Raw genomic sequence first — 23607 nt, forward strand, 5'->3', positions numbered from 1 at the left:
CATCGCCATCGAAGCAACACACGATCCAGAGTGAAAAATCTTCTTCCAAATCATATCGCTCTAGTTGTCACGAATGCCTCGCAAGCCCAGATCATCCGGCGTACGTGGGCCTAACTCTGCTCTTACAGAGTTTCTCAGGAATGAAGGTATCACTGACGCCTTCAGAGAACGTCAAAATCGCCAGCGTCAAGAGAGCGAATCGGGAACAAACGAACATACTGCATCACCTACATCCTCCCCTGTTGCATCTAGTCGAAGATCTTCTGTAACTCCGCAAAGAAGCGCTAGAAGGAGTTCCTCTCCCGATGAAGAGGAACTTCAGATACGAGTGGCAGGAAGACAAAAGAGACGTGCAAACAGAAGAATGAGGAATGGCAGCGCACGTGGTGATCCTAATGGCGATAGTGGTAGCTCTGATGATGACGATGATGACGACTACTCTGACGCAGACGATCTTGATATCAACGGCGATCTTGAGGACAACCACAAGAAGTATGGTGAGGAGGATATGTGCGCAGAGTGTGGCAACCCATTCACGTTGTCTGTCTACTCGCGTTTCGTTGAAGATTTGAAAGGTTACTTATGTGAAGACTGTAATGAGGAGCTCAAAAAGCGTGAAAAGAACGCGAGAAGAAACGAACTTAATGCCAGAAAAAGAAGAAAGGTTCTCGCATCCGCCCTTCTTGACAAGAAGACTGTGAAGATTCCTAAGTTACAGGACGTCTGTATCAAAGTGATCACCCAGAATATCAATGATGTCGAGGCCTTGGGCGACATTGGCCAGGCTAATATGAACAAGATCCTGAGAATCTTGTCGAAAAACCGTTCGTTGGACGACTCCACAGTATCTCTTTTTTTGAATCCAAGCTTGAAGGAGTTGGAATTCTGGGATTGCTCAAATGTGGGGTCCCATTCATTTAACCAAATTGCGGCCTTTTGCTCTCAATTGGAGTCACTAACACTCTTCATGTGCGGTCAATTCCACAACGACAATTTAGTGTACTTCAAGGATAAGCTTCAAAATCTATCGAAGTTGAGCTTGGATGGTCCTTTCCTAATCAGTAACCCCATGTGGCAGGACTTCTTCGAAGAAGCTGAATGTCAAATAACCCAGTTCGAAGTCAGAAACACTCATCGTTTTGGCAGCGACGCATTTCTTACGCTCATGGAGAAGAGAGGTCCTCATCTAACTCTGCTCAAACTTCTGAGACTTGATGGTCTTGACAGTACAGAAGTCTATGAGCTTATACCGCATTACATTGGATCATCACAGTTGACTGAACTCGAAATATCTTATCCTCACCGCACTGATATCATCACTGACGAGCTTATGATACACATTTTAGCAATCACAGGAGAATCGCTCACGTACCTTAATGTGGATGGTTGCAGTGCGCTTACAGACGAGTTTTTCAAGGAAGGTGTATCGAAGTTCTGTCCAAGATTGGAGCACATTTCCATGCGGCATGTCAATCAGCTCACAGATGAAGGGTTTGTTGAAGGTTTTAATGAGTTTGCTGTGATTAATAGTGGTGGCTTAGTTACCGCTGACTTGACGAAATGCACTGGGCTTGGAGACAAAGCCATCTACTCCCTCTTCAATCATTCATCGCTGACATTGGTGGACGTTTCGCTCAATTCGCTCGATAATTTGACAAAGGACTTCTTGATACAGATAATGACGAACGATGAGTCCAAGACAAAGAGATTATTGAAACAGGCTATTGAAGATGGTGTCAATGATAACGTTGAGAATGAGGATGAGATTCAAAACTACTACAATCAGATTGAGTTTCCTTTATTGACGAGACTTGACATCGGATTCGTTAGGTGTTTTGATGATGAAGTGGCTAGCAAGTTTAGTGATTCTTGCTCACGACTCACGATTCTCGAAGTCTTTGGCGACAACAAGTGTACAGTAAGGGCAAAGGTTAGGCCTGATCTTTTGCTTATTGGTCGTCAAGGTGACTTGGCTTGATCATTCCTCCGGGTAATGCACGGGCCCATTGGCTTTATCTAGATTTTTAAAAGTAGGAAATTCAGGGACACGCACATTATCATCAAGTAATGAGATAAACTTTGCTTCAGTTGCAGGTGGCGTTTGCTCTGGTAGTTCACGAAAGATGCCCGGATGGAAGACATGACTTTTGACGTATTTCTGAAATTCTTTCTCACGATCAACCAGGGAGGGCGAGTAGTGAGAGGTCGAGTTTCTCGATTTCTTCAGGTCCTCCAAGTCCTTGATGTGTGCATTGTGTGCCGCCATTCGCTTCGCTGCACTCTTGTTGGTGGAAAGACTACGCGATTTCTCCAAACCAAGATTAATGAGTGTGTCGTGTAGATCTTCGCCGTTAGGACCCTTCAAGAGTATAGCAGTTTTGAGATTTTTAAGCACAATCTCGTGATAAATTTCGAGAAAGCCTTCGACTGCTCTTTGTGGTAGAGCAGTTTTCTCTTTGATAATGTTGATGATGCTCCTCAAATTAACCAAATTGACCTGGTTGTATCCCTCAAAGTCAACGAAAAACTTCCAAAACTGGACAGACCACGAGAATGCCTGCTCCTTGAAGTATTTGTTGAAGAATTGTCTTATTTGAACAACCTCGCCGGCGGTCTCTAACAACTTAAGATATGCAACAGTGATAACAGAAATACCATCCTGGTTCAACAACTTGGATAGTAGGGTGACAAATGCTTGCTTGAGCTCGTATTGCTTTTCATCTTTACCATTTTGCTCCCGAGTGGGTTCCTTCTTATAGCGATCCACCCGATCGAAAAAGCCTGAGATTATATTTTCAAGTATGCCCGTCAACGTTTCTGATGCAACATGCTTGTTCCACAATGACACAAGCTGTTGCAATGTATGCATGTAGGGAGCTTTGGAGTAGATATTGTAACCTGTCGATCCAGAAAACGAGCGAAGTAGATCTAGCAAGTATTCGTTACACACGTCGAACATCTCACGCTTCATGAGGAAGTCCTCATATTTGACTCTAACTTCTGGCTCATTGAGAGGTACAAAATTGAAGACAGCCCTGTCATACACGCCCTTGGCTTCATCGAAGGAAAGGTAAGCCTCTGCGAAATCACAGTATTTCAACCAAACCTGACTGTTGAAACAATTCGGAACAATAGCACGTTCGAAGAGGTTTGAAATGAATCTGAGATGATGAACCCTCTGGCTTTCGTCTGACAAAGTCTTGAGGCTGTCTAGTTCGTGGTTTAAATAACGTAGCCATGGCTCGGCATCTGGTTGAGTAGATAATTGGAAGTCTTGAAAGCCCAACGAGGATTCATGTGGCCATTTTTCATTAACCTGTCTTTGTGTTTCCACGAATATCGAATTGGCGTACTCGTCGATCAATTGGCCTTTTTCAAGAGCTGACAACTCAGATATTTCAGTCTTGCCGAATGCTTGTAGAAGCTTATTCAAATGCATTTCATCTTCGACAATTTCATTCACATCGAAAGTTTTGTTCATCTCGACGAATTGGTTGTAATATTTGGCATATTGGTACAAGGGAATGTGTATGAGGTAAAGATACAAGGACAATAGGTCCTTTGGGTCATCCTTCTTCGAGGCATGAGAGATGTAAAGATCCCAAAACGGATCCGAATGAAAATTATAGCCAATTTGGGTCTTTGCCCTGGAGAACTCTTGGTCAATTCTGTTTGCAGGGAAGAACTCATCACCAGCGCTGGTTAAAGCAGTGAGGTATTCCACCCATATGCTGATACTCTGTGGGTGTTTCTTTGTTGCAAGCTCAAGAACTGCCAAAGACTCCTTGAGACCATTCGCCTTATAGGTGAATATCAGAAACTGTTTCCACAGCTCGGTGAGGAAGGGAAACCTCGATAGAAGCTGCCTGTAGACATTTGAAGTTGATGAAGCATACTTCTTTCTCTGATCCTCTTGGCCACCTGAATTGTCGTACTTGTCCTCTGATTTTCGTATGAGTTCGTTCCACTGTTCTATGCTGTTGGGGTTCTTGGGTATGTTGGAATTCTTATTAGAGCTGTCTCTGGACTTCAGCTGTCTGGGCGTTGAAGCGTCCGTCAGTTTGTCGAGGATTAAGTTACTGGAGAAGTCATTTCCTAAATCCGCAGGGATCTCAGGAATTTCAGGTAGTTCAGCCATTTGTTGATAATGCAAGATGTAGTTGAAATCTAATGTCTCTTCGCACCAGTACAGTTTGCAACCATAACGAAGTGGTAGGGTTGAATATATATACAGAAAGAGTTATTTACTAATCTATAGAGTTAAATTACACCTCCGCTACAACAATCAATAGATTGGACCCACTTCGGAGTATTTGACCCAGCCCATATACCAAGTACGATACCGCGTGCATATGGTGCATCATCAACTACTCAACTCCATCCACCTTCCAAACCTTCGCTACAGTTAACATGAAAATCCGAATAGTGGATCCATATCCTATCAATGTTCACCAGAACGATGAGTTTATCTCCAAGCTTAAGGGCTACAAAAGGCCCGAGTACAATCACATTGAGCCGATGTTCAGCATTCCCGTCATAGGTGATGTGGATGTTGAGGAGCTACTCAAGCAACAACGGCTCAACAAATCTCTGACAAGCAAAGACGGTTTATCAACATCTGCTGAGGATGCAACTGCAGTGTCAAACGTGGGTGATGAGCTGGAGAACCCACTGAAGCTCTATGTGGGGCTTGATCGTCTTCTACCGCATAACAAGCAAGAACAGAAAGCAACTGTGGCGCTTATGAAATGTCCAGCTCTACAAAAGAACGCTATGGAAAAAGTCTTGAACTCCATTGTGTCTTTGCTGCCCAAGAAGGGCCTGTTTTTGTGGACAGAGTTAAGCGATGCAGACATTGGAGAAAACAACATATTCATTCGTTTTTCCAGCATTCAATTGGCAGAGCTGTTCTGTGGTCTTTTACAGAAGCTTGCTGATGTCTTCAAAGCTGAGGTGGTCTCGGATGTTGAACCCTCAAGTCATGATACTGAAGACGATAAGCTTCAAGAAGTTGCCTCCAGTATCTCAAATATCATCGCCAATAAGAACAACTACGGAAAATTATCTGGAAAGACTGGTACAGAGGATCTAGATAACATCATGCAACATTACAGTCAATACAAGGTGGACAACGCTGACTTGGTCGACATACCTTCAGACATGAGGGATAAAATAGTGAGGGAAATTGTCAAATTCCGTTCCAGAGTGTTGACTTTGGAGAAAGATGCTAGAAAGAAGGAGTTAGAAGAAGAAAGAAAGAAGGCCAAGGCAAGAATTACCAATCTCTTTGAAGACATCAAGGAGTCGAATGTTGTTCCTGGAGAATCGACGAATACAGCGCAGGATACCGAGATGAAAGATGAGGAAGAGGAGCAAGATAGCCTACCCGAGGATGAATACATCAAGTCAGTTGAGGAAGAACTCGCTAAGAAGCGCAACGAGGCCTATCAAAGAAAACTTCAGAAAGTACAGCATTTGGAGAAGGTCGAAGTCTTTTCTCTACTCCAGCAACTCAAGGCAGCCCAAAATTATGAGAACAATTTGGTGGATAACAAATTCTCATACTTGGAGGACTTTAAAGCATTTTCCGACCTCGATGTTCCGCAAGTCAACCCTATACTATCTTCGAAATTACAATTGTACTTCAACGATCATGCTGAATACTTAAAAGTCAGGAATTTTGAGAGATCTCAGGAAGAGCAGAATGATAAGATGGATCTAGAGAATGAGCAGACTGAGGTGAAGGATTCTGCTCCTGTGATAATTGCAAATGATGCGCCAAAAGCAAGCGAATCTGTTGTGTCTGATGTATCTATCCTGGAGTTACCACAAACCAAACTTGACGCACTTAAGAACAGAATAGGAGATCTCATCTTGGAATATTTGGGTGTGAAGGAGGATCTTTTGATTGATTTCATTTATGATTTCCTCTGCGAGAACAATTTAAGCGAGAAGGAGAATTTGATATCTGAATTGCAGGAGACACTCGATGAGGATTCGGTTGTGGTTGTCGAAGAAATCTACAAGTTCCTTAGTTAATAGATTGCATATGAATGGTATATTCAAAGGTGGTATCTAACATAAGATTCGTACAAGTGTATGTATCTAACACAGTCACTGATGTGCGACGAAAGTGAAATGGTTTTCAATATAGTAACGAATGAACACTGTCTAAGTTTCTCAGAAACAAATCAGCAAGCAACGAAATGCTGGACCGGTTGAGTCCTCACTAGTTTGACCAACCGAGGGAGTTGAATGCATTCACTGGTTCGGAGATAGGTGGTCTAGTCAGACTAGTTCCGTTTGAGTTGGACACGGCGTGCGAGTCCTCCTGAGAACTCCAATCCAATGAACTCTCATTGTCTGTTGGAGGAAGCTGAAGAGCCTTCTTCTTCTTGTACCTCTTGAACAAGAGAATCATCAAAGACATGTAGATGACTGAACCCACGGCTGCACCAGTAGCCACACCAGCGATGGTGCCCTTCTTCTTCACAGGGTTATTGGAAGAGTCGTATGATCCGGAGTTCTGACCATTGTTGCCCAGTGATGAACCATCGTCAGTGTTAAGGCCAACAATAGGAATTCTCTTATCGATCAAGGATGCTAACATGGACTCGGTGTCATCTGGGTTCCTGTACAATTTCGAGTTGTCGTCTAACACAAGTTGAGACAAAGCATCAACAGCATTGGTTGGGAAGTAAACCTCGGCCACTGTGATAGCGTAATCGATGCCGTCAGCATGGTATGGTACCAAGCTGCTCACAAGTGTGTCTTTGTAGTCCTTGGCGTCACCAAATGGAAATTGCAACACTCTAGGAAGGTACTCAAAGATTTGAGCGGATGAGACGGAATTCTCGACCACAAATGGGTAGTTCAAGCTCTCCTTGAATCCAATATAAATCATCGAATACTCCTTTCCAGGAGATGCTGTTTCAGCTGGTGTGATAGCTCTTGGCAAACCTGAAGTCTTCGTTGCAGCAGTGGTTGCAGCCGAGATAGTTTCTCCCTCCGTTGAGGAAGTAGTTGACTCGGCCACAATTTGAGTAGGCAACCAGTTCTTCGTCGACAGCGAAGCTTCTTCGGTTGGAGCAGGCTGCGTCTCAGCTGGAGAAGTCTCGACAGGCGACGATGGTTCTGGAGTTACCACGCTCACTTCAGAGGCTTCCGTTGGCAGAGAAGCTTCCGTTGGCAGAGACACAAAGGTCTGTTCGACGGGTGAGGTTTCTGCTGTGGAAGTTTCGACCACAGAAGTATCATTGGTGGTGATTTGAGAGGCGGAAACCAAGCTCGTGGTAGGCTGGAAAGACTCTACCTCCAGCAGCACCTCAGACTCCGTTGTTGGACTCGAGACCACAGGAATTGTAGAAGACTCTTCAGTGGTAACCAGGCTCCATGCTGGCAGCGACTCAGCGGTCTCCAGAGTGATCTCAGTGTCAAGAGTTGGAGAGGATGTCAATGAAGAAGTTGTCAAGAGCAATGGAGTACTTGATGTCTCATTCACTGACAGTGTTGCCTCTTCAAAGGTTGATACCTCGGTTTCCAGCGACTCGGGAGTCCATTCGGAGCTAGAGCTGGTAATGACAGCAGCTGGTGTCAGCAAACTGCTGCTTGTCTCCTCTGATGGCACATACGACGATGTTGTTGTGTCGGCATCAAAAGTGTCCAGCGTGGTGGGGAACTCGCTTGAGACTGGTTCAGACCAACTTGACTCTGGTGGAGTGAGAGTCTCCAGCTCTGAAGTCACTTCTGTAGGTTGCGAGGATGTCTCGGTTGGCTCGCTGTACAGAGTCTCACTGCTACCAGAAGGTGTAACAGCCAACAATGTGCTGGTGTCTTCTGATGAACTTGGCAGCTCCGCGATACTCAGCGAGACAAACTGCTCCGAGGAGGAGTCGAACGAACTGGGGATAGGCTCGTAAGTCTCAGTTGGAGGTTCACTAGAAGACGATGTTGTAGTGAAAGCCTCGTAGCTCGACGTGGACTCTGTGGTTTCGGATGGAGCACCAGTGGACTCGTATGTCTCAGAAGCCAGAGGGTATGCACTCTCTGGAGAGGAAGTCTCTGAGGCCACTGGCAGAGAGGTAAACGCTTCGTAAGTGGTTGATGCTTCGGAGCTTGTCTCTGGGAATGTTGAGCTCTCGGGAGTCTCTGGGAAAGTCAGGCTCTCGTAGGTCTCTGGGAACGTCAGACTGGTAGGCGTCTCAGGGATAGTCAGGCTCACTGGTGTCAGCGAGGTCAGTGTCCCGGAAGCTTCACTAAACTCGTTAGTGGAAGAAGTAGTCTCCGGTTCCGAGCTAGTTGTGCTCTCACTTGATGGGACAGCACCATAGAAAGTTGAGCTGCTGGTGGTCTCCGAGGAAGATGGAGTAGAAGAAGTCGTTTCCTCCGTCAGAGAGTGGGTGCTGCTAGTTGGAACACCCGAGACAGTGGGAGCCTCCGAGGAGGATGTCGATTCCAAAAGGGTCGAGGAAGGGGTCGAGGTTCCAGGTGTAGAAGAAGAGGTTGTGGCGGTCAGAGAAGACTCAGACGACAGCGAAGACGTGGTCTCAGTGAAAGCCAGTGGGTTCTCTTCCGTTGGCGAAACTGTGGAAGTCTCGGGAGCCAGCGAAGAGCTCAGTGATGAGCTCGTGGTCAGCGGGGTGGTCTCGACAGATTCCTGGTGCGTCAGCGAAGTTGGCTCCTCGGCACTCAGCGATGATGGAGTCAGGGATGTAGTTGGCTCGGCTGGAGGCTCAGACGAGGTAGTGGGCTGGGAAGAAGTCTCTGGCGACAGGGGTTCTGGCGACAGGGTGCTTGGCTCACTAGAAGTCTGCGGCAGTTCAGAAGACTGCGATGATTCAGTGGTCAACTGTATCTGACTGGGGGCCACGGTGCTGAGTGTGGATGACGAGGATGAGCTAGGGCTGCTCGAGCTCAGGGACGTGGTGGGAGTGGATGTCTCGACGGGGGTCTCTGAAGTTGAAGGAGTGGATGAGGTTGGAGGAGCAGAGCTGGAAGTCGACGAGGAAGTTGGGGACGGCGATGCCTCGGCCGGAGTGTTCGAGCTGGTCGACTGCGGAAGAGGCTCCCTGGAGGACGCACTGGGGAAGATGGAAGTCCAAGCCATAAATGGGTTTGAAGCAGAAGAGGCGGAACTGGAACTTGAAGAAGCTGAACTCAGTGAAGAGCTCTGACCAGGAACCACGTCTCTGTTATTCCCAGGCTGGGCACCATTGACGATGGAGCTCCAGTAGCTGTTGAAATAGTTGTTGTTATTGTTGTTGTTGTTTCGGTTTCTGCCGTTGTTGTTTCTGTCTTCAGCGACAGCCAAGGCGAGGAAAACGGGAATGATGAAGGCGGATCTCATCGTACTAAAGAAGGACTGGGGTTAGGAATGGGGTATCGGAAAAAAATATTGGACAAGCTAGACTTGTCGGAGAAGTAAATATCAAGACCTGGTCGGCCTGAACGAATGTGTGCTAGAAATAGCCTTGATGAGTTTCTCTTGTTGTGTAATCAAATCAATGTGAGTAACGAAGGGCACACCCTCTCAGTGTTCTTTTTATTTTATTCAAACGAAATAAAAAAGAAGGGTTGCAGAGCTTTTGTGCCTCTTTTGTTGATCCTCGTAATGGGTAGGTTCGCCCGTTCTATTTTGGGGGGAACACGAGCTTTAAAAGAGTGAGAGGAGGCGGCACGGATGTGGAAGTAAGGGCCTTTTTTTCGGTCTGTTTTCCCTCATTTTCGAGCATGAAGAAAGAAGGGAAAAGGCAGAGCCCAACCTGCGCATAGCCGTGCATCCCTGCACACAGAGCGGCTCGCACCTGAGAATGCCTGTGGGTCTAGGAGTGCTTCACTATGCGCGGGCCGGCAAATCGTGTGCATGCAGGAGTCTAGCTGCTCGGAAAACGCGTTTCTTGAGAAAAAGGGCCCATCTGTGCAGTCCCATATACTCACCGTCTCAAGGCAGAATGGTAAGCAAACAGGTGTCAAGCAGGCGCGAAGGTGGGCCGAGGCGATCCAGAACGGTGAGTTCCGCTTACAAAATAGGTTGCTGTTTATATGGCTGGTTTAGGCAGCCGCAGAGGGTCTGGATCTGGCTTGCCAACTGGGGCAGGCACGTTTGGTGCCTGCAGGCGCCCGCAGCGATTCAAGATAGAGAGGGTTGTGGCGCATACCGAAGAAAGGCTTACCTCCACGGTGGAATTTTTTTTTTGAATGATCAATGAAGGGTCCTTGCCAACAACCCCTTGGGAAACTTTACAATAAACTTTGTTTTTTCAAGCTTGTGCCTTCGGAGGGGGTGATCACATCTACACCAAGTGCCGTTTTCATCGTCTAGATCGCACACGCACAAGACCCAATTCGTCAACCGCTCTTCCTTTTTTGTATGCGCCGCAGAGCACACTCTACACTAGGATGAGCTTCCTATCAAGCCTTGGTACCTTTCTCGAAAAGTGGGCTTCTACCACCGCTTTTTTTTTATATTATTCCATCCTCATTGAAATGCCATTATTGTATCTCTAGCATCACACCCGATTTGGCCCAAACCCCAACTTGTCCCTTTCTTGTGCATAAACTTAGTCTAGGGCTTTGAAGGTGGAAAAGGCTAAACCGTTCTAGATCCTTGCTGTGCTGGTCCCGCCCAATTCGTATCGGCTATAGTAGACTTGTACTCGTCTAGCATTTTATTTTTTTTTTTTTTTTTCGGCGAGGCTGAAATATCGAGCAGGCATAATGCGCTCAGACCAGTATGGCTTACATTCCACCGAGGTGTTCCTGCCGAGCATTTATTGTCCAAATGGGCCTAATTGTCTGTTTGACGTCGGCGGGTATCCAATCATTCTGTGAAGGCTAAATTAAGGAGAACTAGGGAATGCCCATTGACGAGGCCAATCTGTAGATCTTACGATATCGGGACCACCCGGTAGGTCGATCGAAGGCAATGTCAATCGTCTAATCGAGGATCCCACTTAATTTGTCTAGCCGATCGGGAGGTGGCCGAGCTGTCTTGATTAAGGGCATTTCAAGATCCATGGGTGTGGAGTGAAATATTATTACAAAGAGCCCATTCACCGGCCATTCTTTCCCTGCTTTCCTCGCGCATGAACTAAAAGCTCTTTGTCACATATACCCCCCGCCATCTTCAGCCAATAGTAGGTGGAATTCATGGAAATTCCCGTTTTTCAGTGCATGTGGATCCTTCCTCGAACAAAGATGCCGCCGTAGTTCCCTGACAACCTAAATTACAGACAGCCGGCACGCATAAATGGGGCTACTTTTACCCTTCTCGTCTTTAATTACTGCCTCGGACCGAAACAGAATGTATTTCTGGCAAATCAAATCCCATTGTGGCTCTTTCATATCTCGACAATACCTTCTCGTCGATCAACGTTCTCAGTAGGTATGGTCCCGCCCTAAGTTGAACCGATAAAAAAGCGCAAATTCCTAAATTTCACCACCATAACCCTTTTCTGATTTGTTGTAACCCTTCAGGGGAGCATTATCTAAAAGAAGCCAAGCATACCGAAATGGTGATTACAAACCCGATAGGTTCCGTTTCCGAACTTTCGGCTCCTCGGCGATTAGAAGACAATTTGGACTCAATTGATCCATCAAATCAGAGATGTGGAAGGCTAAAGACACAAGACTACTCAATTGAGCACCCCCTGTTTCTGCTTTTGGTTCTGGGAATACAGCCATTGGTTAAATGAATTATTTGTGTGCTTTTGTGGAGCCAATGAGAGGCAATTGTGCAAGTTGATTCATAATTTTTCACTTTTTCTCTATTTGTTTCCTTTTTTGGTCAAATTTGTGATTGTCGAAAGATGGCAGGGCAGGAATTGGAATGGAAAATGGGATGAACCATCGCCGCTCAAAACCATACTCGACAGGTAATTTTCAATCTTCGAAATTCATTGCTCTATAATCTGTAGAACAACACTTTTTGAAAGAAACAGTTTCTTTTACTCTCCTACAGCAATTAACTACGAGTAGCTGAAACTCTGGAATAAGCTAACCCAATGTTCAGTAGTCTAGCCTTTTCTTCATTTACATGATGGCACATTTTTAAGGGTTGGCCTACAATTTACAAGCTCAATCGGATAACCTACCAGAGAAACTTACATAAGAAAAGAAGAAAAAAAAATTGACTTACGTGATTTTTTGCATAATCTCTTCCCACCACCATCACCATTTGATCCCATCCGTGCACCGCGACTTATCAACTCCATACTACTACTAGTTCATGTCAAGGTTGAGAAAAGTGGACCGAGCCATTCTAGATCAGAATGAACCCATAGACACCGAGGACCAAGAGCTTTTGATAACACAGTTAAGGCAACGAAATGACGAGAACCTAGCCATATACACCAAGGTCCTAGCACTATCGGTGGTAGTTGAACTCCCGATCCTAGTATGGTTCACAAGAACAGCAGACCTGAAAAAGGATAAACTATCTTTGACTTTGTTGATAACACTAAGCAGCATACTCTCGTTGCTTAATCTCCTATATGATGTGAGCGTGTTGGGAGAGCATGTTCTGCGAAAGCTTCGTTCAAAAGCATGGGCTCAAGGACTTGCCCAGCCAGCACGGCTAGCTTTTTCCTACCACGGAGTGAATATCCTCAACCTCGTCCTATTACTTCAGCTCGGGGCGGCGGCTTGGCAGTCGGGCCTCAAGAGCATGTATTGTGTTGTTCCTATGGGGAACTTGGTGATGGTAATTTTAATGAGAAAGTGGCACACAGAAATTAAGGGCAACGTCAAGGAACTCGACGGGCTCAGGTACGACTACAAGGGTGTTTAGAAACAGGGTTTGAAAAGGGGTTAGGGGGTATCGCAACACAGGACCGTTGTTGTTGGTGCTCAACTTGGAAGGGTTTGTAGCCAGTAGACGGCGTTAATGGATACAACGGTCACGCAGACCGTTCCCCGGTGCTCTTGATCTCCAATTGGTCTAGCATTCTGGGCGTCACCTAGTTTGAGCATCTGTCGGTAGCAACTGGATATATAGTGATGTCCGTTGCCTGGAAACCAGTGGAGATACTACTGTGGATGATGGGAAGCTTACTTTGCTAGGCATGATCATTTTTAGGTCATTGGGTCAACATCGCCACTTACTGTTGTAGACAACAGAGGGGTGCAAACTCAATTCAACGAGGTAAACACTCCTGTGATGCTTCAAAGCTTAACTCCGTCTGAAGGGTAAAGTCTGGTCATGTTTGTCAACACCACAGAAGGCCGAAGGCCGATCAATTGATCAACCTAATATTAACTACACCGTAATAGCTTGCTGCTAAGCTTACGTATATGTACTTTATGACACTGCCTCATGCCTTTGTTGACTCTTGTTGGCGAGCTTGTGAAAATCTTTACCCTCCGATCTTCCCATGAAAAGCTTCTCTCGTCGATCCTCGAAAATCTCGCTTCCGAGGTGGGAGTCGAACCTGCTGAAAACTTCTCCACACTAGCTCCTCCAACATCTCCGGCAAAGCGGGAACTCTTTTGTGTCATGACTTGTCGTGGCCATTGAGGAGATGTGGCTAGTGACGTAAAATAACCTGCTGTGCCGCCCGCTGTGCTGCTACTTCATGCGTGAGTGGTGACGACGGATCCGTGGGGACAATGCCACCATGCTTCCAATTGAAGGGACATTCGGCTATTTAGCACGTCGTGTGGAGCTTCTAGTGGCTTTGCTGAGCAGCAGAGAACCTCGGCCCGCTGAAACATTAGAGTACAGGAGACACAAAATTTGAAACACTCTTTGAAACACCGAATGAATCGCCAGAGAAAAATAGTAGTACATGGAGAACAAAGTCAATATCAGAAATAAATAATCCACCATCTTTTGGCGTTGGTAGGGCCTGGTGGGCTGGAGTAGTTTGATGGGGTGTACGGAGGTCGGGGAGGTTATCTCGTAGATCGCCACGCGTTCTGCAAGAGAAAAAAAAAGATCCACTTTCGAAACACAAACATCGAAATCACGAGGCATCGCAACTTTAAGCACGGCGGTAGTGTGAAACAAAGCTGTGACCCGATGAGAATCACAAAACTCGAAGATTGCCAGCCAAGTAAAATGGGACTGCTTACAAAAGGAAAAATCCTCCCTTAAAAGCCCAAAAGGTTAATCTTTCATCATAAAGTATAGGGGCCTTGAGGTAGGGCTTAGTTGAATGTGATTGCCGAAAGCGGGAGCGGGAAAGTGTGGAGTGAGCTGTCTGCAGTCGAGGCTGGGAGGAGATGGAGTTGAAAATTTTCTCGAAGAATCGACGAGATCCGGGGGTGGCAAAGTGGTGGCGACTTCCGGGGGGGAAATTGCCTGGCAAGACGGCCGCCCGCATCATCTTTGTGCAGTACCCCTCTCATCATTTCCGAGGGGCCCTTGTGGGCTCCACCCTTGTGGTTTTGGCCAAGCCAGACTGTTGGGTGCACAAGGCAAGGGCTGTTAAGTATGGTGGTTGAAGTTACAGTTCTGGAAGATGAGTGGTTCGTTGGGGATGTCTAAGTAGCTGGCTCCCGCCTTGGCGGCAAGCGACAGGGTCTGATCAAGCAGGACATGAAACAAATTATTATTTAATGTGACATGTAATGCCCTGGTGATACTTTGAAACCGAGGCATACAGATGTCTATCTTTATCGATTGTTTGTAATTGTTTGTGGATGTCTTCTTTAAGTATCTCGGCTACAAACAGTGCCTACCGTTTCTCGTCTATCCTCGTGGTAGCAACCTCGTGGGCTGCACCGCATGTTAAGGCAAGCGGCTAAACTGAGACAGTGTCTAGAAGGTATTAGCGCAAGCAGCAGAGTCGCTTACAAACGAGGGCTGGTGCAGAAGGAGTTCCATTGATGTGAAACAAAAAAAAAAAAAAGGCAAGTTTCAACCGGGTGCTAAGAATTTGTGTATTAAAGCAACTGGCTGCAAATAATGTTGGGCCGGGCCCACGGAGATTGCGCGGCTTCAGCAACAGGCCACCTTAAAGTCAGCTGGTATCACGTTTGAGATTTGGCAATTTTGTCAAAGAATTAGATAATAATACAATTTCCTATTCTTCCTTGACAAGTAGTATAAACAGCCGATGGGTCTGCTGAGCACCCGTGGCTGGGGCACGTGCCGCTGCACAATTGGGCCCCCGAAAGTCGGCCACAGATTCGGGCCTGACTCACTCCGAGCAGCCCTAAACCGAGGGCACCTGGGCCCACAATAGACCGGAACTCACGTTCCACGCGAGAAGCCGTCATGCGGAGAAGTGCTGGGGAATGGGGTGCCAAAGTAAATGCCCCGCTTGGGGTACCGGGCTAACGGGCTCGAATGGGGGGATCTTCAGTTTTTTGGTCATTTTGTCCACGACATGCTGGCTTTGACTATTTTGGAGCCGTCTGGGGCCCGGGGTTTCTTGCCCTCGGTAATACCCTCGGAGCTCCAGCCTACGCAACCCCATGCACCCTCGGCGACCCCTCGAACGTGCGCAGTGTGTCACAGTAGGCGCAATTTTCCCATCTAGAACAGACCCCGCCATATTATTTGCTGCCCATATATAAACCACAGGTGCTGCCACAATTTTCACCTCAAATCAAAGAAACTTCTTCTTCATTGAAGAGACCCCCCACAACACCCCCCTTTCTTTTTGCAAAGCTCATCTGAACCAGGCATCCTCCCCCTTAAGCCAGGCTCGAGCTCCCCCTCCATATTATCTGCATTTATATCATGTCTGACGCTTTCAACAATTATTGCATTGCCTGTGACCAGTTGTGCTCTCCACACTCGGTCTACTGCTCAGACTCATGTCGTGAACGTGATGAGCACCCCCAGGCCTCCTCCTTGAAGCTGGCGGACATTGTCTCCCCCTTGCTCACACCTTCGTTATACCAGCCTCTGTCCGACTCGGCGCTGGAGTCAGCTAGTCTGTTCACCACGCAAGAGCTCAACAACCTGCCATTGCTTTTGGCGCTGGAGATGAAGGAGTCGGACGTGCGGGACTTTTCGCTAAATTATTCGGTCAGCCAGGCGCCTCTGTTGGGGCCCTTGGCGTCCACGTCGCACAACTACAGGTTGTGGCTCGGCGTGTTGTAATGGCATCATCATGAAAACTTACGAAACAAAGAAAAAGAAGAAAAAAATGAAAAACTTCAAAAACTGGAAACGAAAAATTTATGAAAAACAAAACAAAACATTATATAGCATATTTGGGTCATGGTATAGGTAATAGAGGTCTCGGGTAAACCGAGCACAGGACTAACAAATTAATCGTACTCGTATATAGATAAATAGATGGTCGTGAATTACTGCACGAGATTGTAAGGGCATCGATGTTGAAGTGTCAAGATCACGTAGAAGTTTTTCTGGGGTTATGAGATGAATCTGGTGTTGCGTGCCAAGCTATACAGGGCGTTCTGACTCCGCCGGACTATGAACTCCGACAATAGCATCCTCAACACAATACGGTGAAAATGTTTCCAATTGTTGCCTGATGTTTTGAAGGAAATTTGTGAATTATATCCTGAATTCATTGTATCTCTCTGGGTGGTACGTTTTTCGCAGCCACTCAGTATCAACCCATGTTTGCCCTTCGCGCAAGCTCCAAGTAAAAGGAAGGAAACGAGCTTAGGTCGTCACAAATGAAAACGTTTTACTTTTCTACTTTGAACATCTTCCAGCCTAATTCTTGCTGGACTCCAGATTTAATGGCCCCCGTGATACACCATCAAGTTTCTACCTTCGCACGACCGCGCTACAGAAAAATTCACTGAGACCTAATCCTACTAATTAACCATGCTAGGTGCCTTCAGATCCACACTTGTGGCCTACGGTGGTTACTTATGGAAAAAAGCACCCAGAATGTCACAACCTCAAAAACAGAGACTCAGGAGACGCATGCAGCTCGTGGATCACAACATCGAGGTGCTCTACCAATCACTCAAACCTGAGAACGAGGTATCCACCGGTTTCAAGAAGATCGATGCCTTGAAGTTTGACTTCCCTAAAGAATACGAGTTGCTGACGAAAGACAAGTACACGACTTTTGACAAGAAGGTTCGTGGCTACAGAAAGTCGGTGCACTTCGTGCCCAAATGGACCAAGAAGTCTTTCAGAGACAACCCCAAGAATTTCTAGATCATTCCCATTGTACATAGCATTATACATTACGTTCCAAGCCGTTCCCAAATATAGTTGGAGATAAAGTAGTCCGAGTACTTTTCATCCACATCTAGCACAGATGTCTGGTTCTTCTTCTCGTCGAAAATCACAATCTTGTCGCCCTTCTCTGCTGTCCCAACATGAACACCGAGGCTTCTAAATAAACTTATTTTCATGCTCGAAGAATTGTGATTCTCTGCAACGGAGACCGCAAGAGCCTGCTCTTTCTGCTGTAGTAGCTCCTCCTTTTGCTTAGTAAGATTCATCTTTGCCATGTGTATTTGATTAATTTGTGACTCAACGTCCGTGAGTTGCTTTGCTAATGCCACCTTCATCGAGTCGAGCTCCCCTGATTTGGTGTTGATTAGTTGGAAGGTGCTTTCATTTGGGTCGAGTGGATTTTTCCCGAGATTGCCAATTTGTTCCTTCAATGCTTCACTTGGTTGGTTTAGACTTTCTAGCTTGCCTTTCACTTCTGCCAATTGCTCCTCGAGCTTCGTGATCCCGCTTTGTAGGCGAGTGAGTTTGGCTCTTCTTTTCTCCTCGGTTTTGTTCATTGTCTCTGATATCCTCGCTAGACTTGTGATGTCTGGCTCGGTTTCAAAATTCTCTATCGTAGAGTATACGAGCTCTTGTGGCTGATTTCCTAGCATTATTGTGGTGTTGATGTAGTCTGTTTGGTGATGGTAAAGTTTGTTTTGATTTCGCACTCTCATATATCAACACCTTGAAGCACTTTTAAATAAATTATGTAACAAATAGTTAGACAGCTAACAAAACCCAAAGGATTTAGTTCAATGTCCCTCGAGTTGTCGTTTCAATTTATACTACACGGACCTAATGGCTGTTTGAGTTATCAATTTGGATGTCAATTTGCAGGCCACTCACTTAAATATCGAAAGAGCCTAGGTTACCATTGACAGTCATGTTTGACATTTCAAAGACTCGTCTAGTGACTCTCAATTCATCTTGTGAAGGTGTTGTGTTATGAATCTTCCTTTCGTTAATCTGCTTGTCCTGTACATAAGTACCGTTTTCACATCAGAAGTCTTCCGATAATGCTCGGGAAACATTCGTCTTCATGAGTAAAAAGCCATATGATGGGGTTGACCTCCCCACTAACCCAAACATGCCTGCGTGGATTATTACTCCCAAGGAGGAGCAGGTTATCTTTGAGAGATGGAGAAAGAAGGCTTTTGCGAGGTGTGATGACTTGATCAAGGCATACGTGGAGTGTTCGAACAGTTTTGAGAACCCCATGGACGCCATGAAAAACTGCGAGGCAGCCAATAAACGATCCTTGGACTGTGTTGCCAGCTATCAGAAGATGGAGTATCTCGATCAGGAAAGAGACATACTCATAGCTGAAAAGAAGCAAAAGCAAAAAATATATAGGCAACGCTTGCAGGAAGCGAAAGAGCTTCGGGATCAAGAAGCTCAAAAGTGAGTCAGCATGTAAATAGATGGTAAACGAACGATAAATGGTTGACATGTAAGCGCTATCCTTTCTCTCTTTCATCGATCACTTGGAGCCTCAGGGTCTTGGAAGTGTATTGTCCCATCGGGACCCACGGTTTCGGAAGCTCCAGAATCTAGAGCCCTTCAAAAGGTCGTCCACTGAGTTAAAAACTCCTCATTCATTATTGATTTGAGAAAGAAAGAGTGAAGTACCGGTACGACAGGCCAGAAACGTGCCACCTGTGCAAGTTTTCGAGTTATTAAGTCACGCAAAGGGGTACCGATGCTATGTTCCAAGACTGTCTTCCAAAAGCACGATCTCCTCCACCCCTGTGCTATGCTATCGAGGTGCAATCATTGGCCTTACTGAGGTTTCTCCTTCGCGTCATAGTAATGACTACCAAACACGGTATGGCTAGCCATGAAAAATGCTCCGTGCATGATGCCCAAGCTTTGAATGGATTCATATTGTCTGGCTGTCTCTTTCAAGAGCTTGTCGAACTCAGTGAGATTGGAGTGGAGTAATGCGGCCTGCTCATTGAGCGTTGCCATTTGTTCTTCCTTCGACATGACCCTCTGTGCTGATCTTCAAGCTAAGCTATACTCTTGAATTCAAAGTTCCTTCCAGCGGCTTCAACTGACTTGGTATGTTTTGTTTTAGTGTCCTGCATTAATCTGGTACGCGAGTAATGGCAATGAGTCCTGGCCTGATCATCTTCACGTGACTGCACAAGTGGATGTCCCGGTTCCTCCCTAGAAGACCCGGTCTCTTTCCGAAACCTAGAATCCACAAACCTTTGCTTTTGACAGCCACCTTCAAATACTTCAAAAAGTCTTCAAGAAGCTGGTGAAGACTGAGATATATTGTCAGGCTCCTTGTCTTGACAAGTTCATTTTTTGTGGGATCTGAACAACTTGAAAATCATCTCCCCGGATTTTCCATCGAGTTGCCTTCATCCGAACACTCCCCTAAACCAAAACTTATTTATTGATTCAACTATTCCAAAAGAAACTGTCGACCTAAAAGACTATTTAGTTTGACTTCGCTAAAAATCACACGTTTAAAATGCCCGATACCCCGATGCAAACAAGTACCAGCCTCCGGGCCTCCACGAGTATGGCCGTCCAAACCAGCATAAAAAGTGAAAATCTGCTGAGTCCCCAAAGTCCGAGCTATAGCGGAACACCGGCAGCAACTCCTCAGCCTCAGGCGTCAACCAAATATGCCAAAATCCAACCTGCTATAGCCATTAAGCCGAAACCTGCCGCTACTCCCAAATCCACATTTAACCCCACATATAACCAAACGGCGAAGCCTTCATCAATTCTCAATAACGAGAGTCTCATAAATACCTCGAGAAAATGGGTGCTTCCCCCTCGGCCTCGTCCGGGACGGAAACCTACTGCTGGTGGTTCACCAGGCCCAGAAAAGACCGCACCAAAGAAGAAATGTAAGGTGAAGCGTGAAGAAGTTGCGGCTGTTGCGCCTGTCGAAAAAGTTGACGATGGTTCACCAGTGCTTGCAAAGAGAAGACTAGGATCAGCATCCTCGGCAACAGTGACAGGTGTTTCTGGAGGATCTCCACAAGCTATTAGTGTGTCACGAAAGAGCTCCGTTACACCTATAGCCGTCACACCAGCTCCCACAACTTCAAGTTCAGTTACGGCTTCAAGCTCACCTCAATGTCAGACTGCCGCAACTTCACCTGGCTTGAGCTCCAATGTGCAAGTTAATGATCTACAAAAGAGTTACTTGGCTAGAATCAAGGAGCAAGAGTTAATCAAGAATTATATTGATGTGCTTACCAACCAGATCAAGCAGCTTCGGTTCGTGCAGAACGGTGTCATCACATTTGACGTGCTTAACGATACCAGCGACAGTAACGTGAGGGCTAAGAAATCACTGAGCACGCATTCTTTCGAGCTGTTTGACCACATAAACAACATTCATGATCTCGACAAATACCTCGCCTACTTGACTACTCAACTGAATGTGATACATTCAGTAACCAAGAGAGTCAATGGTGTGGGCGTTGGAAAACCATCCAATGAGCAGGTTGGTCCGGTTCTGCGGCAGGTCCGCAGCTATCTTGATCGCCGTGCTCAAAATTCTGAAGGAACTGGCTCGAGTACTCCTGAGGTGTCTGATGGCTTCACGCCAAGTCTCTTGAGACCATTGCGGATGAACACTCTTGATTCTGAAGACAATTTAGTGGTTGACATCGTGAGCAACAGCGATGGTATAGGGGGTGAGCGTAGTCGTGTTGATGATGCCGGACCTGATCTGACTGTTGAACTAATGAACCTTCTACATGATGGTGATACAAAGTCAACACAGAGCAAAAAGTCTAAAAAGATTGGATGTGGGTTTTGCACGAATGAAACGCCATGTGTTTGTTTCGACGCGGACACCTTTTAAATGATTTTAAATGACATAGTAATGAAAATATCACGATGGGTTGGTTGATTTGTAGGTAGAACGTTGATGGCTCTTCAACCTTTTGTTCTGGACAGATATTCGTTTACTAAAAATAACAGACACCGTATTTCGGCAGGCTAGAAGTTTTTGTGATAATCTTGCATCATAGCTAATTGGTGAAGTGCACCAAGTTTACGTGAATTCACTATGTGAGTGGTAGTTCTGCGAAACTGAAAATGATGATACCACATATAAAAAAACATTGAAAACTCTTTTCGTAAAACAGGAGATGACATTTGAATAAGTTTTTCAAACAGTTTTGGAAGTTAGAGGTTTTAGGGGTTTCCGCCCTACGCTTGATTTTGAATGCTGTCTTCTACTGTGCACCGGGTTCCGAAGCATACGCACATAAAATACCAGCCTGTAAATCTATGATTTTGTCTATAAAAACTGATGCATGGATCGAGTGTTTCGTTTTCTACGTGTCGTTTTCAAACCCAAATTGTCCAACACTTCATAGAGACTATCTGGATGAATCAGTCGAGCGGGTCTATCTCGGCCTGCGAGTGATAAGTCGAACTCCCTTAAAGTGGCTTTCTTTGCTGTTTTAGCTCCAATGTGCTCGATTCCGTTTCCCGCCAAGTTGAGAGAACATAGCATTTTGCTGTTCAACATCCCATCAGTGAAAATAAACTGAGTAAGGTTGTTCTTTTCAAGGTTCACGAATACCACATTAGGTGGGAAATGAGCCAGGTCGTCGATTGACTCAATCTCATTGTTAGATAAGTTGAGACGTTGAAGGTGCTGGAACCGTAGATTAATCTTCTTGTTGAAGAGGGAGGAATTTGAAGATATCTCTTTCAATCTGTTCGAGGCTAGGTCAAGCAGAACAAGATTTGGCGGAGGAGTCCATCCATCGAGTGTGCTAATAACGTTAGCTGAGACGTCGAGTGAAACAAGATTTTTGAGATCTGCCCACGCCACAGGTACCTCGGTATTCGGAAGACCATCCTCAAATGTAAAGTCATACTTTGACAAACTCCGAATGCCTGAGCATATCATAGAGAGTCTTCTGAGAGACTCAGGGAGCAAGAACGCCTCAAACCTGTAGTTGAGATTTCCACTTAAATCAAGCTCTTGAAGTGTGGATGGCAACCTGATACGCTCAGATGGTAACACCAAAGAGGTGCCATAGCGAGCTGGACCCGCATGGATGCATTCTGACAAATTGAGAATCTCCAAGTCGCGTGGGAAACGATAGTATAGGTACCCATCATAGTTGGTAGGGTCTTCCAAATTTTGGAGAGGATTCTTAGAAATGTCCAATAGCTTTAAAGAATCCGGTAAATGCCTTAGATGATATACATGGCTGATGAGATTGCCGTCGAGCTTCAAAATCTGTAAACCAGGGGGGAGTCTTGTTTCGCTAAGTTGATCGAGAGAACCGTTGTGAATACGATTTCTACTCAAGATCAACGTCTCTAGCGATAGTGGCCACTGATCGGATACCTCATCACATGAGAAATCCCTCAATTGTGATCTTGAGATCTCCAAACACTTCAAAGATCTAGGCAATTGGGAGAGTTTCAAACATTCAATTTTGCCCTCGGTGATCACAAGTGTCGATATGCATGAGGGAAAGTCAACAGCTGATAGTCTTGAAGAGGTGAGTCCCGCATCATTCCAATAAATTTCCTCAACATTGGGTGGTATGTCGATTGTTGTCACATTGCACCTATTCATCCACGAAATATCTAGATGTTTGAGACTTTTGGGAAGAGCGACACCACTCCAGTCTCGAATCTTATGCCCTAGTATAACTAGAGTCTCTAGGGAGTTCAATTGAGCAAAAGTTGTACTCATATCGCTGATATCGTCTAAAACAGGCCCCGTGAGCTGAAGCTTCTTCAAGTTGCCAAAGGATTGGATAAACTCGAAGCAGTCCTCAGTAAAATGGTGACCCATTATCTCGAGGTGAAGATTCGGGATCCTTTCAAAGCGATCTCTGTAATCAGTTAAAAGCGATCGCATCGAGATGAAATCCATTGATGTCATAACTCGAACCGTATGTGGAACGATGTCAGGGTTTTCATCCAAAAAGGACGATATTTCACCATAGCTGCTAATGTCTATGAGCTCTGATCTGTCATAATAACAAGAATGTGGCCGTTTCAAGGGCGTGAGGATGAAGTGAAGTTCACCGTAGTACTCTTCGATGAGTCGTTCTCGTAGCCATGGCACTTTCAAGAATGCGTCTGAAATGTATTCTCTAGGAACATAAGAGAGAATTTCTCTAACCACAAGCCAAGGTAGCTCCAGAAAAAGACCGGGATCTAGTTCCTCTGGTTCCATCAAAGTGGGCATAGATGAGAATCCTGTCGCACAGATGTAGACTTAGTAAGCGATTGAGGCTCATGGAAGTTTCGGGGTTTCCTTACCATATTTTCGATTTAGATCAACAATTATTTATTCAATTGTACAGAGGTACAAGCTGAGGCATGTCATATTCAATATTTCGTGGCTCATTGACGTGAGCCCTTATCAGTGCTGTGTCGCTTGACATGAGAACGATAGCAAATTGGAAAGGCAATGCCGTCAATGACCTTTAAAAACA

The 23607-nt window shown here is 45.7% G+C and overlaps 11 protein-coding genes across 11 annotated transcripts; 7 read left to right on the top strand and 4 right to left on the bottom strand.

Moving 5' to 3' along the window:
- Positions 1 to 73: 73 nt before the first annotated feature.
- RAD7 (UV-damaged DNA-binding protein) lies at positions 74 to 1978 on the top strand (the record flags this gene model as incomplete). Its single annotated transcript, XM_024857035.1, has 1 exon — positions 74 to 1978. The coding sequence occupies one exon, from the start codon at positions 74 to 76 to the stop codon at positions 1976 to 1978; it is 1905 nt and encodes a 634-aa protein (XP_024714915.1).
- A 199-nt stretch (positions 1979 to 2177) lies between these two features.
- On the bottom strand, positions 2178 to 4138 carry PRP39 (Prp39p; the record flags this gene model as incomplete). Its single annotated transcript, XM_024857036.1, has 2 exons — positions 2178 to 2239; positions 2281 to 4138. The coding sequence occupies 2 exons, from the start codon at positions 4136 to 4138 to the stop codon at positions 2178 to 2180; spliced, it is 1920 nt and encodes a 639-aa protein (XP_024714916.1).
- Positions 4139 to 4410: 272 nt separating this feature from the next.
- On the top strand, positions 4411 to 6039 carry C7M61_001636 (uncharacterized protein; the record flags this gene model as incomplete). Its single annotated transcript, XM_024857037.1, has 1 exon — positions 4411 to 6039. One exon carries the CDS (start codon positions 4411 to 4413, stop codon positions 6037 to 6039), a length of 1629 nt encoding a protein of 542 aa, XP_024714917.1.
- A 190-nt stretch (positions 6040 to 6229) lies between these two features.
- Positions 6230 to 9346, bottom strand: MSB2 (Msb2p; the record flags this gene model as incomplete). The annotated part of the gene is made up of 1 exon (XM_024857038.1): positions 6230 to 9346. The coding sequence occupies one exon, from the start codon at positions 9344 to 9346 to the stop codon at positions 6230 to 6232; it is 3117 nt and encodes a 1038-aa protein (XP_024714918.1).
- Positions 9347 to 12226: 2880 nt separating this feature from the next.
- On the top strand, positions 12227 to 12787 carry C7M61_001638 (uncharacterized protein; the record flags this gene model as incomplete). The annotated part of the gene is made up of 1 exon (XM_024857039.1): positions 12227 to 12787. One exon carries the CDS (start codon positions 12227 to 12229, stop codon positions 12785 to 12787), a length of 561 nt encoding a protein of 186 aa, XP_024714919.1.
- A 2898-nt stretch (positions 12788 to 15685) lies between these two features.
- Positions 15686 to 16051, top strand: C7M61_001639 (uncharacterized protein; the record flags this gene model as incomplete). Its single annotated transcript, XM_024857040.1, has 1 exon — positions 15686 to 16051. The coding sequence occupies one exon, from the start codon at positions 15686 to 15688 to the stop codon at positions 16049 to 16051; it is 366 nt and encodes a 121-aa protein (XP_024714920.1).
- Positions 16052 to 16750: 699 nt separating this feature from the next.
- Positions 16751 to 17092, top strand: C7M61_001640 (mitochondrial 54S ribosomal protein mL60; the record flags this gene model as incomplete). Its single annotated transcript, XM_024857041.1, has 1 exon — positions 16751 to 17092. The coding sequence occupies one exon, from the start codon at positions 16751 to 16753 to the stop codon at positions 17090 to 17092; it is 342 nt and encodes a 113-aa protein (XP_024714921.1).
- A 29-nt stretch (positions 17093 to 17121) lies between these two features.
- Positions 17122 to 17769, bottom strand: C7M61_001641 (kinetochore-associated Ndc80 complex subunit; the record flags this gene model as incomplete). Its single annotated transcript, XM_024857042.1, has 1 exon — positions 17122 to 17769. The coding sequence occupies one exon, from the start codon at positions 17767 to 17769 to the stop codon at positions 17122 to 17124; it is 648 nt and encodes a 215-aa protein (XP_024714922.1).
- Positions 17770 to 18245: 476 nt separating this feature from the next.
- On the top strand, positions 18246 to 18563 carry C7M61_001642 (uncharacterized protein; the record flags this gene model as incomplete). The annotated part of the gene is made up of 1 exon (XM_024857043.1): positions 18246 to 18563. The coding sequence occupies one exon, from the start codon at positions 18246 to 18248 to the stop codon at positions 18561 to 18563; it is 318 nt and encodes a 105-aa protein (XP_024714923.1).
- Positions 18564 to 19691: 1128 nt separating this feature from the next.
- On the top strand, positions 19692 to 20993 carry HAP42 (Hap42p; the record flags this gene model as incomplete). The annotated part of the gene is made up of 1 exon (XM_024857044.1): positions 19692 to 20993. One exon carries the CDS (start codon positions 19692 to 19694, stop codon positions 20991 to 20993), a length of 1302 nt encoding a protein of 433 aa, XP_024714924.1.
- Positions 20994 to 21434: 441 nt separating this feature from the next.
- Positions 21435 to 23357, bottom strand: C7M61_001644 (uncharacterized protein; the record flags this gene model as incomplete). The annotated part of the gene is made up of 1 exon (XM_024857045.1): positions 21435 to 23357. The coding sequence occupies one exon, from the start codon at positions 23355 to 23357 to the stop codon at positions 21435 to 21437; it is 1923 nt and encodes a 640-aa protein (XP_024714925.1).
- Positions 23358 to 23607: the final 250 nt, after the last annotated feature.

This window comes from Candidozyma pseudohaemuli (assembly GCF_003013735.1).
Source record: "Candidozyma pseudohaemuli strain B12108 chromosome Unknown scaffold00002, whole genome shotgun sequence".
NCBI classification, from domain to species: domain Eukaryota; kingdom Fungi; phylum Ascomycota; class Pichiomycetes; order Serinales; family Metschnikowiaceae; genus Candidozyma; species Candidozyma pseudohaemuli.